General features: G+C 38.0%; 1 protein-coding gene across 3 annotated transcripts in view; it reads right to left on the reverse strand.

Annotated features, from left to right (window-relative positions):
• Positions 1 to 2,228: 2,228 nt before the first annotated feature.
• Positions 2,229 to 19,802, reverse strand: part of SRFBP1 (serum response factor binding protein 1) — a 73,735-nt gene continuing 56,161 nt past the window's right edge. For all 3 annotated transcript variants that reach the window (XM_063421580.1, XM_063421579.1, XM_063421578.1), the window contains 4 exons: positions 7,058 to 7,139; positions 5,424 to 6,156; positions 5,007 to 5,044; positions 2,229 to 4,284 (listed from right to left, as the gene is read on the reverse strand). In XM_063421580.1, coding sequence (XP_063277650.1) covers positions 4,094 to 4,284; positions 5,007 to 5,044; positions 5,424 to 6,156; positions 7,058 to 7,139 — 1,044 coding nt within the window. In that variant the 3' untranslated portion in view covers positions 2,229 to 4,093. The remainder of the gene's footprint in view (positions 4,285 to 5,006; positions 5,045 to 5,423; positions 6,157 to 7,057; positions 7,140 to 19,802) is intronic.

The following is a 19,802-nucleotide window of genomic DNA, read 5'->3' on the forward strand; positions in this document are numbered from 1 at the left end:
CTAGCACAACTGCTGAAGGCACAGAAGAACGCAGAAGGGTGGTATGTAAACGCACAAGGGCAAATAGTGGTACCTCCTTTGGTAATGAGAGAAATTTTACAGGTAAAACATAATGAGTGTCACTGGGGTGCAGAGGCATTAGTAAAGTAGTTAAGACAATACCTAATCTCAGTACGGATGCAAACAATGGCCAAGTCAGTAATGTCTAAATGTGAAATCTGTCTGAAAAACAATCCCGTAGCTAGACGACAGGCACAGTTAGGCAGAATTCGGATAGGAATAGAACCAGGAGACTATTAGCAAGTGGATTTTGCAGAACTGCCAAAAACTCGGGGATACAAATACCTGTTAGTAGGGGTTGACACATTTTCTGGATGGCCAGAAGCCCTTCCCTGTCGCACAAACCAAGCAAAGGAAACAGTTAAGTGGTTATTACAAGAAATCATTCCCAGGTTTGGGGTGCCCCTAGGGATATCATCAGACAGAGGCCCACACTTCATAGCCACGGTGGTACAAGAGGTAAGCAAGTTATTGGGATTATCTTGGGACCTCCACACACCATGGAGACCCCAGTCAAGTGGGCAAGTAGAAAGAATGAACCAGACACTGAAGAGGCAGATCAGTAAAATATGCCAGGAAGCCAAATTGCAGTGGCCACAGGCTTTGCCGATCGCATTGCTGAGGGTTCGGATAAAGCCTAGGAGTGGGATGTCAGTTAGTCCTTATGAAATATTGTATGGGAAACCATATGAATCTCCTAACCCGAATCCAAATGTTCATGTCACAGGGAAACAAGATGTGTATAATTATGTTCTGTCCCTCGGGAAAACTCTAGCTCGGCTTCAAAGTGTTCTCGTGTGGAACAGACCACTGGCCCTGGAGAATCCAGTCCACAATATCGAACCAGGAGATGAGGTATACATCAAAACCTGGAACGAAGAACCACTAAAAGAGAAGTGGACTAGTCCCCATCAGGTACTGCTAACCACCTTTACAGCAGTCAAAGTGGCTGGAGTGGAACCCTGGATACACTACACGCGTGTGAAGAAGGTCCCTCGTGGAGTCCAGTCGTGGGCTGTAGAAACTTTTAGACCAACAAAGCTGAGGCTGAAACGTCTGTAACTGTTCAAATGGTATTGGTAACTGTGCTCATGCTCTTCCTGTGGGTAATGTTAATTTCATGGATACTAATGTCACCAGTAGGGATTGCTGTTACTTTAGGATATGGGATACAGAAGGGTCAACTAACAACTCTTCATTCTAGAATGAAGAGAGGGATACAGGCAAAAACACAAGTAATAGAAATTTCTAATGAAATTCGGGCTGAGAATGTAATGATTGGATTGGTCAGAGACTTTGCCAAAATGCATAATACCAGCAGAATAACGGCCTGTCTGCCAATACCAAAGGCAGCAGGAGACCCAGTAAGCTGGAGAATAATAACGTCAAAATTACCTGAAATAGGAGGGAACAAAACAATTAACTGTAAACAAGTACCAGAGTCAAGGGTGGTGGTCAGAGAATACTGGAAGATAACAGAGGATTCCTATATGCAACCCATGAGAAAGTCAGAGTGCATTCTTAGTAATGGCAAATTAAGACAAATCATAGAGTGGTAGGTTAAAGACCAAGACCTTGCAAAATAGCAATGTTGGTTTCTACACTATCAAAAGATCAGGGACAACGCTACAGAAAGTGTTGTGGTGTGGAAATGTGAAGAGAAGAATTGGAAAGGACTGGAACCTTGGGACAGTGCATGGTCTGTGAGCATCCTCCAGAAATTCCAATATATAGAAAGCACACCCTGGTGCATTAAATGGAAAAGCTCTGAAAATGAGACAGATCCCACAGTGACGAATACTGATACTAGCAGTCAGAAAGAAGCAAATAAAGTAAGTTGGTGGGTATATAAGAAAATTTATGATTGCACCTCTGATAATCTGGAAATAAAACAGTGGTCACCATTGGCAATAGCCTTACGAATTGGTTGTGCCTGCAGGAAAATTAAACACAAACAAGGCAAAATAGATTCTAAGATTATAGTAGGATGTAGCAGGAGTACAATTCGAAGTCCAGGACCATTTGTATGGGCAATGAGTGATGGCACATGGACAACACACTTGCCTATGGATGGGGAAGTAAGAGAAATCACCCTGGGCCTTCCCACTTTATGTCCAATTTAGAAGAAATCCCCATTTAACAGGAGCAGTGAAGCCTTGCAAATAAAAGCAAAGCGAGATGTCTCAGAAGACAAGAACCCAGATGACACTTGGAAGGAACCCTCTAGTGGAGTAAAGATTGGGTAGGCCCTAGAATCCTTGTTTGGTCCCATTGCAAATTATCGAAATAGAGAAATGCTATATAGACTCACAGGTCAGGTAGACAGATTAGCAAGAATCACACGAGAGGGATTTGGGGAACTCAATGTGCAATTACAGGCCACCACCAAAATGACCCTGCAAAATCGTTTGGCTTTAGATATGTTACTTTTGAAAGAACACGGAGTGTGTGGATATTTAAAGGGACAAATCGACCATTGCTGCATCCACATCCCAAATGTAACTGCAGATGTAGAACATGACATCAGTCAGTTAAAACAAATAGAGCATGAGGCACAAAAAGAACAAAAAGATTTAGCTACTAGCTGGTTAGGTAAAATCTTTGAAAGATTAGGATGGAATGTGAGTTCATGGATAAAGTCTATCCTTGAAAATCTGATAATTTTACTGATTATATTTTTAGTAATTTAGTTAGTTTACAGAATCCTGAAAAGAGAGATACAGAAAAAGGCATCTTGGAACAGGACCATAATGAAGGCATTGGCACGGAACCCAGCACCTTCAATCCGCAACAACATCCCGGACAAAGCCTATGACAACAGAGGATTTGAAGATGAACATCCAGTATGAACTCTGAAGCCTAATGGACTGTATTAAGTGAAAGCATTTACACTTAGTATATTAGAGTGAAAATACTTTCAAAGGGGGGAATGTTGGTGGAGGGTTAAAAAATATAATTTCTGGATTGAGTAATGTGTAGGGGGAGGAAAGTAGAGAACGTACAACTGGAACTTGACGCAGCTAGCTTGGAACAAGCGTCAGCTTCTGTAAACAGCTCCATGCTATTGTTTTAACCAAATCAAGTGTGGATCAGGGTAGAAGCGTAGGTATGATTTAAGATAGTAACTAAGGAATAGGATAATCAGTATCTAGGGGTGGGGGTTAGTTAACATGTGTATAATTTAAACTATAAAAATCACGAATCGACTCTGTATCCTTCGGACATCAGATTTGGGTGTATTATCACCCCGGTGTCCCGCGCGCTTGAATAAAGAACCGCATATGATCGCCTTCGTGTGGTTATATGTTTTCCTACGCTAACAAGATGAACTTCCATTGTCAGACTGGCACTTAGAAGTCAAACATTTCTTAGTGTATGTACAAAGTCTCTTCAGGTTTTCACATTCTTTCAGAAAGTGCAAGACACACATTTTGAAGAATCCAGACATATCTACTAGAACAAAGTATTGAAGACTCCTTTTCTTCAAACTGGCAGTATAATCAGAGGACAGAGATCACAATTTAAAAGCACAATATTTTATTCTCTCCAGAAATTTACACATTATGCCTGAACTGATTGACGTTTCCAGCTACCCAATGCACTGATGTATTTATGAAGTCTCTTTAAGAATCTTTTATTTGTCTCAGTTGCATGTGACAATACAGAACTTTTCTTTTGACAACCAGATTCTCATATAAAGTACATTTTTTTTTACATACAAAAAACCAAAGTCCCCCTCCAAAGAATCTGTACTGTTCCTGCAGGGCACAAATTATGTTCCTAAAAACCCTTTTTTCAGGTTAGGGTATATTTCACGAATGGTAGCACTACATAATGGCACTTATGAACCAACATCAAATGGCTATTACATTAATCAACAGACAGTACATAAAATGAATGAAACAATCTTGATATTCTAAGATGGTAAATAATAGTTGCAATTTTTTAGGTTGCAAAGGATATGGACAATGGAAAAAGATGTTCAAACAGCAGTTGCAAAAGAAATTTTTTTAAACTTCCATTTACATGTAGTCTAGTCATCAAATTTAATCTTTTTCCCCTGGAATGCTGTAATTTGAGACATTTGCTCTCTGCGTCTCCTGCTTGCTTCCCATGAAGGATGAAGAGGCTGCTCCAAACATGCTTTCTTATTGTTGCAGTTAATACCCCCTGAAGCTTTTGCAGATGGTTTCTTGTTGAGCTTTGTTTCCTTTTTAAGAAAACCTGTGGAAGTACAAACCAAAACATTAACTACATCTTCAACCTTCATAAAATTATGCAAACTACCTTGGGATTGCAGATAGTTTCAAAAATTTCATAGTGAGCCATGAGGAACACAGTCACCTGAATATTCACAACAAGATTTCTTCTGGTAAATTGACACTTGGTAGACTGCAGATAGTTAAGATTTATTAATACTGACTATGTTCAAAATTTGTGTAGACAAACATTCAGCACTATCTAAACTTTTTTCTTCACAATAAATTAATGACTGTTATACAATGTAACTCCGTATGACTGGAATCATATCCTCAATTCAATGAACTCTAAAATGGTACCACAGAATATAAATGGAATAAGATATTCCATATTCAGGAGGTATTGAAGAAATTATTTATGAGATAAGGTACTAGTTACATACAATAGTCTGGTACCTTTACCTGTGAACAAGTAACGCTAACTGCTTGACAGACAGAAAAGCATTTTCCAGTGTAAACCTTATGTTAAGTATTTCTAATATGAGAAAATAGAAAATAGCCAACAATATCCAAAGATTAAAATGAAAGTTGAACAGTTTTGGGGTTTTTTTAACAACAAACGTTAAAATATATGCCACAAACTTGAAAAGAAACAAATACATCCCATCATGAATAGACTCCAGGGGGGCAACAAAATTTCAAAATGTTCTTTTTTCTCCTATTTTTACCAGGTTAAATAGTACATACCTGTTCTCTCATTTTTGAGAGGCTGGTCTTTAGTATTTCTAAAAACAAAAAAGAAATTAAGATTTTTCAGTAAAATTTTAAGATTACACACACCTATGAATAAGGAATCATCATCACCAAAAGACTCGTGCAACAACTTTTCAAACATAACATGCAAGCTTCTTCAATACTGCTCCACTGATGTTAATAAAGAAGTAGAAAGAGAAGTATTCAGTCCTATCAGTCCTACTGTGAATATAAAACAAAATGTATTGTCAAGGAAGCTTAAGAAGACTAGTGAGTACTTTCTGTGAAAATGTTTCAAGGTTTAATAGGCTGAAATCCTCTTTGTTTAGTAAGGACTATTAGAAATCACAACCATTTCTATTACTGTAAAGGAGGAAGGGAATGGAGAACATAACATGGGAAAAGGTTTACCTTCTGTTCTGAGATTTCTGATTGGTGGTAGACAAAGAACTGCAGAACACTGACTCCAGCTTGCTTGCTTTTGCAAGTAGCTTTTTCTCTTCCATGATAAAATTTTGTGCTGTCCCAGACACTGTGCTCTTTTCTGTCTTCCTTACATTTTTCTGAACACTACCCTTCCCTTTTGTTGAAGAAAAATTATTAACTGCAGGTTTTTTCTTTTTTTTTACTTTGCCAATGAAGAAATCATCATTGCTGTCACTGTCAGAATCTGATGACTCATTATAAAACCTCTCTTCAGTACTATCATCGAAGTACTCCTTTTCATTGGGATGCTCTTGATCACTATCATCAATTATTTCTTTTATTGCATTTAATTTTTTCATACTCATATTTTCTTTCCTTTTTTGACAGTCAAGTTTCTTTCCTGTTTTGTTTTGAGTAACTGTTTGCATTTCTACTGCCTGAAATGAAGGTTCTTCTGGAGCATATGCTCTCTCCATTTCCACAGTTTTCTGTTCAGATTCACTCTCATAGAGCTTTTCAACCTTGTCAGTTTCTGTTTTCATGCCTGATTTTGTTTTATGTTCACATCCTTGCTGTTTTTGAGGCCGCTTACAAGCTTGTTCATCCGAGCTGCTGTTGGAATGTTGTGCTGATTTAGGCTGTTCTTCTGACTGATCCTTTTTCACAGGAGTGGCTTTGTCTGGGTTCTTTCTTGCATCCTTAAAAGCTTTAACAGCAGCTGTACAAGGGGAGAAAAATATTTTATTGCAGCTACGAATGAATTTATATAAGTTATTATTATATAATGAAACATTTTTGCAACTTACATGTGTTCTATTGAGCATATGTTGAATATCCTTATGCATTATTTACCAAACATATGGGACAAGAGATACCTTAGAATATAGTATTAACAAAAGTGAAGGAAAATCCTTGAAAATATTATCAATTAAATACACCATGAAATTTAGGTTAAACTGTGAACTTCTCTTTAAAAAAAAATTTGCAGCTGATAATCACATTCATTTAGGGCATTATTTTGTGTGTAGCATTGCAAACTAATACTAATTTGTTAATAAATAATTAAATGGGTGTTTGATATGCTCTGAATTAATGAAGTAACTTTGTGACATTACTACTAGGACTTGATCTTTTTTAACATTAATTTTAGGTGGAAAATTCCAGTTTCAAGAGAAAAGAGAAAGCATAAATAACCAGGAATGATACCCTAAGGATTCTGAGCACAGTTTTCAGGGAAGATTAAGAAATTAATTTGTAAAACCTTTTAGGTGCCTTTGAAAACCCAGTTGTAATGATACTTTTATGTTCCTATTTAATTTAGAAACACTCCATTACATATATTTGATTTTTAGAATTCCCATTATAAGCTCTGTTTGTTCAACACCCTATATTAAATAAATGTCATACTTTATACTGTCACATATACAGCCATATAAATTTCAAACCATATAAATGGTTTAAAGCTTGTGGCTTGGTTCACTGCAGCTCGTTAGGCTAATTACAGAAGCTTTTCATTTTCATGGGGTTTTTACTTTTGTTCACATCAGAAATATACATGAAAAAGGTAACACACCAGTAAGCTACATATATAATAAAAATTTCAATAAAATGTTTCATACCTTTAAGTTCAACAAATCTGGGCTTTAAGGTGGGGTGTGTAGCAAGTCTTGCCATGGCTCGCTCAGCTGCAGTACAGTTTGGCTGCACAAGAAAAAGTCAAAAGCATGAAGTCAACAGAACGTCAACTTAGACAGGTCTGTGTCAGTTATGCTACAATGCATACTAATGTGATTCTCATCAGGAACTGAACAAGAGGAAAGCTTATGATACGAACAAGTATTTTATTTTTCATGTATTACATCATTCTAAATGCATTAAAATCTATCTGCCTAAACATTGACAGAAATGTAGCAGATACACAACTTGTGAAGTTTCTCAGGTACTGAACAAGGATAACATGATTTATGTTCTCTTTAAAGCATACTAGACACATCATTCAGTGATTTAACATTTACTGTTTCATACAAGATCAAAGAAAATTCATGAACTCACTGAATAAAGAACATCATACTGGTAGAAGGCATTCTGCTTGAAGGAATGCAACAGCTTGCAAGAATTACAGTATTGATCCCATAAAAGTTGGCAGAAAGACGTAGCAAATATTGAAGGAACATACATAAAAGGCAAGGTCTAACTTGACCATAAAGACAAAAAACCTTAAATTCGATGCGGTAGGATACTGGAACTCTGCGGACTGATTCAAAGAAGAAATATGATCTTGCTTCAATTTGACCAAAAAAAAAAAAAAAAAAAAAAAAGGAATTGCTTCTGTACTGACTTCCTCTTTTATATACTGGAAATCACAGGTATTACACATTGTAAAAGCCCTTATTTTTAGGTTCTTGTCATCACTCTGCTTGAAAAACAAAATTAAAGGTATCTAAGACTTTTCCAAAGACAGCTCTGTCTTCTGTATTTTTCCTGTGTGACTGTTTGTTTGTCTGTTTCCTTCTTTCTTTCTTATCGTTTTTGAAAAGAGGAAAAGTAGGTCTAACAGATCTGTAAAACACACTTTTATTAGGAAGACTTCTTAAAGTCTGCAGTGGAATTCTTTGGGAGAGAGTTTCAAAGACATACAGAAGACATACCTTTCTCTCTTCCTCCTAGTAGTACTCCAGTGGATACATGTTCAAGTTGTTTCTCTGATTTCAGGTTTCTGCTATGGAGGTATCACAGCAGAAGCCACCAGAACCAACAGATGATGATATTCATAAAGAACCAGATAAGTGCCCTGTGACCCAACCTGAGCTGATTTTGGTGCCATCAACTCAACAAAGCATGCTGCCTCTCCTGTCCTAAGTAATTCACAGCAGATGGAGCCCAAGCCACAGGGGTTACATGGTAGATAACAAGGAGCAGAAATGGTATAGCTCTGTCTGGGGATGAGGCTAACAAGCTTCACAGCAGACAAGATGGTGCTGCGTTTTGGATTTGTGACTAAAATTTCTGGAGTTGGTAACAGATCAGTGTTTTAGTTACTGCTCAAAAGGGCTTCCAAAGCGTCATGGTTTCTCTGTTTCTTGCTCTGCCTTGACCACTAGCAAGGAACATCCCAAGGTACAGCTGATCCACATGGACCAAAAGGACATCAAGTCCTTTTCAAATCATGCTTAGCAATAAAAGCTTGAGGTAACAAAAAGGTACGGAGAGATGTTTGTGGTTATGACATTTATATTCCCAAGTAACCATTATGTGAAGTGAAGCCCTGCTCTCTGGGATGTGGCTAAACATCTGCCTGCCAATGGGAAGTAGTTAATAAATTCCTTTTTCTCCTTTCCTTGCACATACAGCTTTGATTCCCTCCTTGAACTTTTTAACTCTTATGTCTTTATCTCAAGACAGAAGTTTTTCTGACTTCTGTTCTTGGGACGCTCTCCCCAACCCATAGGGGTGGGTTGAGTGAGCAGCTGCTGGGTGCTAGCTGCTTGCTGGGGTCAAACCACGACACACATCACTCAATGTATCAACAATTCACATTTAAAGCAGCTGACATAATCCAGGTAAGACTGGTGGATGAATGTTACTTGTTTTCATGTCCCTTTTCTTCCAGCAGAACTCGGTGACTATAAACAGTTCACTGTATAAAGACAGATGGGACAATTCCTACCAACTGTTAGTGCAGCAGAGTCACTTTCAGTGCTTTGGTCTAAAGGAAACAGAGCCAAAGAAGGGACTACAAATACACCAGAGTCAGTACTTCTAAATGCAGAAACATTTAATTGGTTTGCCAACCATAAATCTTCTTCCTCAACCAGTGCAAAGCAAATCCCATTTTGTAGTTCTTTTGCCATAGTTTTAGAGTTTATAAAACATACTCCATGGTCAGCCATATTTCATATTTGAAGTGTAGAGCAGCTGGGAATTCTAGTACTTTCCCCTGAAGTCTCTGCTACTACAACATTATTTCTTCAGGTCAAGAAAAACTGGAAAAATGTTCTCTCTGGAGACTGTCCATAGAGCTATGAACACTGGGCAGAGGGGACAGGTGAAAAGATGAGTCCATTTCCAAGGGCCACAGGCTGGCTTATTTCCAGGCTAGCTTAGCTCTGAGAACTTGAAATCTGAATTTTGATCCCCATGTGACAGTGCTGCATGCTGCCACCAGATTCTTGGGACAGAAAGCTCATATTTCTGAAGATCATATGCTATTTTCGCTGGAGATTTTCCTATAGCTGGAAAATCTATTTCTGAACTTAATTAATACACTTTTTCCCTCAGCTACTTCCTGTGGGTTTTGAAAGAAAATACCATGAAGTTCAGAAAGCAGCAGCAGCTTCTGTGCAACATCTGGTGTCTTTTAATTCAAATATTTATAGAACGGCTTTAAGCATGTATAGGCCAATCTATATGGAATAACCACATTTTTTCCTTACAGCAAAATACTTCACAAATACTACTCACACTGATAGCCACCAGCTAACAATCACACATGATATTCACATTCTCTCAAATTTCTCATTTTTCTGTGTGTGGGTTTTTTGGTTTTGCTTTGGTTTGGGGTTTTTTGGCACAGCCCATGCTCAATTTATTTTCCCTCAAGTATTTTCCAGTATATAAAATGTTATAGAAATATGGACAATCCAGAAAAAAACCCTAACACAGTAATGTCAACTGTCTTTGTAAGCAAGAACACGTCTCCTCCCACTTCCCACCCCTTGGATGTTTAATTAGATACTAGAATTGTACACCTTTATTCTGACATACTCCTGCTACTTCTTGTATTGTTTTGCACTACTTATTTTTAAAGCAAGAATATGCTAGTACTTTCTACAGGAATGTTCTTCCTCCTTCAGTGTGCAACTGAGGCACTAGAAAGTGAACAAAGCAACAGAAGAGTGTATAGTCACACTTTGCAGTGAGAAATTTTATGTTACTTGTTGAGGCTGGGGTAGGGCTAATTTCCTTCACAGCAGCTGGTGTGGGTCTGTGTTTTGAATTTGTGCTCAACTCAGATAATACAGAGATGTTTTTGTTATTGCTGAGTTTGGCTTACACAGAGCCAAGGCCTTTTCTGCTTTAGTATTTCCATGTTGGTGGGGCAGCTGAGGGTGCTTGGGAAGCTGGGAGGAGGCACAGCTGGGACAGGTGACCCAAACTGACCAAAGGGATATTTCAAACCATGTTACATCATGGTCAGTACATAAAGTGGAGAACAAAAGGAGGAATGTGGGGGACATTGGAGTGATGGTGTTTGTCTTCCCAAATCACTGTCACATCTGATAGGGCCCTGCTCTCCTGGAGATGCCTGAACACCTGCCTGGCATAGGAAGCACTGAATTCATTCCTTGTTTTGTTTGCTATTGTGCACAGCTATTGCTTTCTCTATTAAACTCTCTTTATCTCAGCCTGTGGTATGTCTAGCTTTTATCCTTCTAATCCTCTCCCTGAGCCTGCCGGTGCAGGAGTGAGAGTGAGTGAGCAATCGCCTTGCACTTGCTGTTGGCTGGGTTTAAACCATCTGAAGGCAGTCTCCCCTAACATTCTATCTTGGTAAATAATGCATTATTTCTGTAAATATTACAAAAAAATTCTATTATCAAACACACATGTAAGCCCCAGATAAGAGATACAAACTTGGGGAACAGTGGCAATGACTGTGAAGAGAATGGATGTTACTTACGAAGATAAAAGCAGATTCACAATGTAAGTTTTGAGATATGCTGGAAGAGGGATCAGAAGTTTGGAGTGACTCCACAGGGTAAAAAGAAGGAGCACTGTGATGAAAATATCAAGCAGAAGCTGTGTGGGTAGAACCTGATTCATACAATGTAGGTAATAAAGTGAGAATGAGAAACTGAGTGTCTCGAGGCAGATGGGATTGCAGGACCTGAAAAGTATGGTTCGGTAGTATGCCTGCAACAGTAGAGTTTCAGGATTAATTAAAGACTAGAAACCTGTGATTAATCTTTCTGTTCCATGACTACTTTTGTCTGTGCTCTCTCTGCTATGGTTATAATCAATAATAGGAATGAGGTCATACTTCAGTTCTTCAGCTGACTTTTGCACAAAAGCGATTGCCTCATTACAGATCTCATCAGAAACAATACTGCTATTAGAAGCATATACTACTATAATGACAACAACTTGAGTTTCACCTGGGTGAGAGTGCAACCAAACTGGCAATGCTTTGTGGATCTACATCTGTCATTAGTCAGTTATTTAAAAAAAAGACATTCAAATGGAGACAGTAAAAACCCCCACTGGGAAGTAAGCAGTACATGGCAAAAACCATGACAGAAACCAACCTTGGAGAAAGTCATCCTAGTTTTTAAACTATCTAGAAGTGCAGTTTAATTTCAAATGTTAACACCCTGATTTTAAAGAGGGAAAAAAAAAAAAAAAAAAAAAAAAAAAAGAGTCAATACTAACTAGAGTAAGCATAAAAAAGGTAACACGCAATTCTGGGCCAAAACAAGGTGTTATTGCAATACCCTTTATAGCAGCTTGGGAGAAGAGCTGTCTATTAAAAAACAAGAACCAACCAAACAACTAGAAAACCTGTTAATCCACACATTCTTTAGAAAACTCTAACTAGCTACAGCTGTCCTTCATAACAGCAGATGTGATGAATGTGAAGTCACAGAGTGGCTGAAGGTGCCAAAACGTGGCTGCCACCCAAGCCCATACCGTGACCTCATACTACTTTGGAACAAACTTGAGAGAAGTTACTTTCTGACTGTGAAATGCAGCTAGTTCTCCCTCTTGCTTTATGTCTGTCAAACATACAGCATATGATTCATGGCCATCAGACATGGTGAAGATTTTGGTATGGGAGGCAACTGGTTAATGGTATTATTCCTGGCAGCACTGCTGGCTCTCACCTCCTGACAGCAAGGGGTTGGTTGTTGACTGTGTCTCACACTAATGATTACAAATGATGACAAGTTATTTACTCATCATCTGCTGAAACCTCTGATTTTTTACAATAATCTATTACTCTGTTTTCACTCAAGCTTTAACTATTTTCAACGTAACACCAAAATGATCATACAGGTATTATGAAGTAGCAGTTAAAAGCTATATAGCATGACAGGTATATAAGCTTAATAGCATGACAGGTGAGAAGTTCTTACAGAAATCAGTTCTTTATAGATCTCAGGAAATCATCCAAGTTTCAGCAGAATTTTTTTAATTGGATGATATACAATTTTTAAAATAGGCTGATGAAAAATTTCCATTTAAAGCTAAAAAATGTGTTAAGATACCTAAAACATTTGTAAAAACTCATCCAGAATGGTCTGTGATAGAACTACAGAATTAAAACAATAATTTCTTACAAAATATCAAGATACACAAGTAAACTTGTTTATTATTATTTTCAATGCTTGCCACAGTTTGTATTAATTTTCACTGTTTTCTTTTATCATGGTAATTCAACCATGGAAGTATTGGGATATTTACCTTCTTTATCTTGAAGGCCGTGGTGGGTTGACCTTGGCTGGATGCCAGGTGCCCAGTGAAGCTGCTTTATCACTCCCCTCCTCAGTAGAGCAAGGGAGAGAAAATTCAGTGAAAGATTCATGGGTCGAGATATGGACAGGGAGAGACTACTAACCAAGCACCACAATGGGCAAAACAGACTCAGCTTGGGGAAGTATTAATATAATTTATTGCCAATCAAATAAGAATAGGGTAATGAGAACTAAAAAACTAAATCTTAAAACACCTTCCCTTCCACTCCTCCCTTCTGCCCAGGGTCAACTTCACTTGTCATTTTCTCTACCTGCTCCATCCCAGTGGCACAGGGAGACAGGGAACGCAGGGCTGTGGGTCAGTTCACACACTGGCTCTGCTGCTCCCTCCTCAGCTCCAGTGCATGAAGCACCTCATCCCTTCCTTCTTCATGGTTCTTTCTCCCACTCTCTCTTCCCTGATTGCAATTGCTCCTGTCCATTCCCCCTGCCTCCTTTTTAACTCTGTTATCCTAGAGGTGCTGCTACAATCACTGAAGGGCCCAGCCTTGACCAGTGGTGGGTCCATCCTGGAGCTGGATGGCATTGGCTCCATCAGACACAGGGCAAGCTTCTAGACCCTTCTCACAGAAGCCACCCCTACAGCCAACCATCTATGAAAATATTGCCATGCAAACACAACACAAAACATTATGAAGAACATTATGGAACTGAAGACCCACGGCAACACGAGGTACATGGCAACATGGACAATCTTTTTGCTCGTATGTAAAACTGCACATAGTAGAAGGCACAAGTCTAGAAAATCTATCTGAGCTTGGGCTGCCAGCAGCAGCAATGACTAAACTCATCACTGCCTACCACAGACTCTTGAATCCAGCATCAGAGAACAGCATGAGATTCTTCTAAATGCTATCAAAGTACTTACACTAGTCTGAATTTATTTGAATGTCTGGACCAAAGCTATCCTTTCCCCAAAAGAATTGTTCACTTAGATTCACGTTCCTTTCTGCATTAAGTTTGTCTTGGTTTTTGGCTTGTCTTTTATCAAAAAGAAGTATGATGTATAAACATGTTTCTATCATTCCTCCTCTTCTTTTAAAATAAGAGTTCTATATAGGTCATAGATTCAAACAAAAATCGATTATTTGCTGTTCTTTACTACATGCATGATGAAAAATACCTACTATCTAAGCATTTTAAGAAGTTCACAGGCTCTTTAAAAAGCTTGCAAATGTTAGATGACTATATTTAGTATGAGTATAGAAGGGTCAATAGAGTTTCTTTGGACTAACCTATCACAATTAATTTAGCCAGGCAAAGAACTGTGAAGTAAATGCTTGTTTTTCAGATTTAGAAATGGCCAAAGAAAAATGGAGTCTTTCATCCCAAATTATCAGAGTAATCTACAGCAGATCCTGGCATAAACCCCAGACCTGCCCACGGACTAGTTATGTATTTAATCTTCTACACTTCTTTCCTTTTTCTTTTTGTGCAAAAAACACAATTCCTATGATTGTTCCAATAAAGAAAAGTCAGAAGAAAAAAGTTAAGATTAAAGTAGGTATGGATTCTTAATTATTTCCATATGGAGAAAAGAGTCAACTCTAGGTGTAAGTGGAAACAGCAAGATTGTGAGAAAAATTCAAATTCTTCTAACTTATCTTCATTTTTTCCAAGGCTAGTAAGGCTATGTGTCTATAATCATCTCAATTTAGCCTCTGACCCAAACAATGCACATATTAAAAACTCCAAGCAACATCTTAATGTTATGAAAGAGGACATAAAGCAAGCACTGCTAAAACTCCTCCCTGGGTTGTGATGGCCTAATTCATACCAACACTGAAACAAACCATTGCTGGCCTCTATAAAAACCTAGGAGAATTCTGGACATTACTTTACGCTATAGAAAACTATGGACAAATTCCAAGTGGAAAAGAGTTGTGAAGGGAGTGCTCCCTAAGTTAAAATCTAAAAAAATTATTGAGAAATATCAGTAATCAAAAAAATTACATAATTTAATTGTACATCCAGGAAACTGACCAGAATAAAATACATACAGTTCTGACTCATAGAAATGTAATACCAAATACATAAAGTACAGCAGTATAAAGTCTACATGTTTTTACTTTTTTTAATATATAGCTTTCTTAAAATATATATATTTCTTTCATATATTTTGACATTTGAACAGTTGAGGCACATTATTGCTATAAAATACATGCACCTTGCCAAACTGCATAAACAAGTTTGGGGGAGAGCGTAGATGGCACTAAAAAAACCCACCCAAACCAAGAAAACCCAGCAAACATTCCAAACCGAAAAAGCAAGATACTATCATACTGGAAAGCAAAATAAGATGAAACAGAAACCCTGAAACTAAAGATGTACCTCAGGGGGAACAGAAACAGAATTGGGTAACAGGCAGTAGCTATGAGAAAGAGAAAGCTCTTTGCCACAAAATTCACATACTCTTAAGAGAAGAAAATTAAATTTGGAGAAAACATTATAAACAATTAGTTGTTTATGATGTTTTCCAACCAATTATATATATGATCTGAAACTACAACCGACTTTTACAAAAAAGTGAAGTTGAGATAATTTCTTGTAATTGGCCATCTTGAATGAGGGTCTGAAAAATTAAAACAGGCAGTTTTAATCGAGAGTTAAGCAAGGTAATACAAAAATGAAATCTGAAAGAACCATTTTTTAGAAAAAAATTAAAAATTGATTATGTATACTTATTTGTTGTAGAAAAGAGAACAGAAACACAAAGGAGACCAACAACACTCAGGCAGCACTGTAAACCAAGCAGTGAACAGAATTCTCTGACTTCACTTTAACCTGAATGCATCTGAACTCCCAGGAGTCAGCTGTTTACCATGAGTTTGTCCAAAGACCAAGTGGAGCTCAATTGGTGATACAGGGATGAGCTCTGTATTATTCAAACTATTGTAATGGGCCAAAAAGTTCAAAATATTCTGTCTTGGATGAACCAAAGAAGTTTCAGGACTGAAATAGTCACAACTCTCCCTATAATGTAAGTATGATGACAAAACTCCCTACCTAACTATCAGGGATGTAATCTTACAATATTTAATTGTAAAACAGATGCTCAAACCTCGAACTATAACTTGTCAGATGCAGCCTGATACTGCACCATAAGTATAAGCACATATAAACTTAAGTTTATAGCAGAGAAAAGTACATGTAGTTTGGTTCTTCAAATGTAAAACAGATGTAATGCTTCAAAACTAGCTAACATTTCAAAAACAAGTGCCACTTTGATCTGGCATATTTCAGACAATTTATAACATAAAGGAAAAAAATATCCCTGTGGACAAGTAGACCTTTAGATTTGCAAGCATTACCACCAGGGAACACACCTAAACATAACTGAAGTATTGTCAAGTTTATGTCTTCAGATAAACTCTCAGGAAAGACATACTTCTGTTCAAAGCACTGTTGAAGGAACTAGAAAAGCCAGGGATTTAGAGGCATAGATGACTCAAAAGACTTCACAAGCACTGCACACACCAACCAGGGTTAAGCCATGTTATAACATGCTACTCAAAACAGCATTTCTTGGCATACTACATTGCAATTTGCGTGCATGATTGGAAACAGATTTTTTTTCTTAAATATATATGTCTTTCAGATTTTTTCTGAAAAAGACAATGGAAATACAAATTCAGTTCACTGAAAAAGTATTAAAACATCAGCGATAAACATGCCAGTTCTCTGGCACTAAAACGTAGATTTTCCATCATTAAGTTTATTGACTTAATGCATTTGAGACCTACTCTAATGATAAACACACATCAGATTCATGTGTAATCCCTGGTATTACTTGAGCACATCAGCAGAGAATGGCTGTAAAATGGATGGCAATCCCGGGTGGGTCAGATTTTATAGCAGGTATTTCATTATATGGCACACTGAATCTTTATGCTTAGAGGCTCTCAAGCATCTTCTAGGCTATTACATTGTTACTACTTAACTTTGGCATGCTTTTTTCCTAATGTGCAACCCTGAACCACTCCAATCATTTGCCAGTTATTTGAATTCCAAACCCAAGAAAAACTAGATCATCACCACTTGAAATTTAATGTTGCTGTATTTCCAGTAAGCCACTAGTTACCTCCAGTTTCCCATATTTTGTCTTACCTACCAGTATCGCCAGAGGGGTGCAATGTGCTGTAAACTTAATGCTGCCATTTTACCAAGCTATAACCTTTTCACATAGATGGTCTTAACAGCTATGTTCATTGACATTCCAATAAATGAGATTTTTTTTAAAATGGAATTCCAGTAATTCAGGAACATCTACAATTTCAGGCAATGGTGGCTCTAGCACTTTTCTTCTAGTTTTCCAGTGTTAACAACAGATTGATGGACTTCCTAATGAGCTGAAAAAGCCTGCTTAGTTCCATAAATTTTGTTTTAATTTTTTGATTTTTATAAGTATCAATTTCTTAGTAATAAGTTGGGCATTTAAAAAACTTACCTGGGTAGGAGAGATGGGAAGAAATCAGAATAATGTACTTTATTTTTACATGATACATATAATGAAAAACTAAAAAAATGATAGAGTTTCAGTTGTAAAAATAAAAGGAACATAAGACACTAGCAGCTGGTTTTCATTTTTAGAAATATCAGGAATGTCCAATTTTTTTTTTTTTGGATTTTGCAATGCAATTCTGAGTCACACTACAAAGCAAATATACAGAAAGAGCTTTTCCAGTTAATAAAGCACAAGGAACTGTTAGTCTTTAACATAAGTAATCACACTTGTTTATGTAACATTAAAGACATTTTAACACTTAAAATTCTTCAAGCAAGCAATCAAAATAATGTTTAAATTCATGTAAATTCTACCTTATGTTGTCTCCTTGCCCCTTGATAAGGGGCACTCACTTGGCACACTATCAGAGAGTGCCAACTCTATTGTGCTTCTCAAAACAAGATCAAGATGTAAAAAACTATGGCCATTTTCCCCTCCAGGGTTCCCTGATCTTTCTTTCTCACATACACACACACAAAAGCCTTTCTTCAGGAAGTTAATGCTCTTAAAACCAGCTACAGGAACCTTGGTTGAAATTGCTCAATGAGTATCACTTCTCAAAGGATTTACAGATAGATGACAAGACAGAGGAAACATTTCGTTTAGTCATTTGGTTGCACAAATCCATCTCCCTTCCCCTTCATGTGAATCAGCTTTACAAACCGATTACTTTCCCTAAGGATGCATAAAAGATACATTTCAAACATTCTGTCTTTAGTACCCAAAAGAATTAAGAATATCTGAAAACACTGACTCTCATTTATCTGTCCCAAATCTGTAGCTTCTCTAGTCTCATTGAACATTTTCTGCTCACTATTACCATTCTCACTGGGACCTGTAGTACATTCCCGGTATCAATTTTTTGACAGTTGGAAATGCCATTAAAAACACTTCTGAGTGCTTTTTTTTCCCTGGTAATACCTTTGAGCTGTTAAAACTACTGTGCTACATAGAAAAGTACCACTCTCATGTGTGTACATCACACCCCATTATCCCTGTAAAGTTGGTAAATTTAAGCGTCTCGAAGACCTGGTGGAAGAAGGGCATCTGTATTATCTGTGATGATGACACATGTCAGGAATTCTAGTTTTCTGCCATTATTGCTTCAGTCAAGGGTTAATATGGAAGCGTTCATAATTTATACTCTTTCTCTGTACCTTAGTATTGGAGGTGTCAGTCAACTGTCACTGTAGCCAGCCTGATTTACCTTCATTATTTGATGGTTCAAGCTATTTTGTCCTTGGCCTGTAAGAGACATCCTAAAATGTAGCCACATGCTCCCTGTTTGTCATGTCATTGTTAATTTGATGTTCCTCTATGCATATAACCTTCCCTGTGCTTTTAAATATTCCTTTATGTCCTTTAAAATTTTCAGCGCCAAGAATGCTGTGCAATTTTGATTATGCTGCAGGTCATCCTTTATGTCCAGCTGTAGTGGTGTGTTAATGAGTTCTTTATATTTTATAAGTTTTTCTAAGTTCTTTGTAAGATGGTTTGTTCCTTGGACCCCCCCATTTTGCCTTCCTGTGGTAAAGTTGTCTGGGTAATCCCCCCAGTAAGTGTTGGGTGTCAATCCTTTCCCCCCCTCCTCCCTGGAGCCTGTCTGTCATCTCAGAGCCCTGCCTCAGAGCTAGAAAGTTCTGTGAGGGGCTTCAAGTGATAGGCTAGGTCCAGGGAAAAGCCTCTCCTCTCCCTTCTGTGTGGTCCTTGTTTGTGTCAGTCACCTTCCTAGCCCCTCCTGTATTGAACCCAATTGGTTGTATCCTCCTCACTGCCCTCTGTACCGACCCCCATAAAAGGGGGTCTGAAAAAGGCACACCCGGCTCAGTCAGAGCAGTGCTTGGTGGGCGGGGTGGCTCTGCCTGACCCCTCAATAAGCCCCCTTGGACTTACTCGGCTGGCTCCTCCCTTTATTCTGTGCCGTTGTCTGCCACTTGCCACTGAACCATGGTATTGGAAACTAGAGGATATTAATCATAGAAATTAGAAAAGTTCATTAAAAGAGTGGGCATTCAGATGATGTATTGCTGCCCTTAGAAAAAAGCAGAAATATGTAGGAATGCAAGGATGCTTGATAAGAAGGAGAATGCTTCCCCAAAGCAGGAGACAAGAATGCAAGTTAACCAAAGATACTAAGACAACAGGGGCCTTGCACCCCAGGGACAGATAAAACTGACCTTACGGCTTGAACTATGACCAGAGCATCAGTGAGCACGCGCAAGGCGGCAGGGTCAAAAGTTCATCTCAAGAGGACTCGAGAGGAAGACTTCTGCCTTCATCCCTGGGACCCCTGAGGAGACCACCAGAGACAATTGCGCAGGCGCAAAA

The sequence above is a fragment of the Prinia subflava genome, chromosome Z (genome assembly GCF_021018805.1).
Source record: "Prinia subflava isolate CZ2003 ecotype Zambia chromosome Z, Cam_Psub_1.2, whole genome shotgun sequence".
Taxonomy (NCBI): Eukaryota; Metazoa; Chordata; class Aves; order Passeriformes; family Cisticolidae; genus Prinia; species Prinia subflava.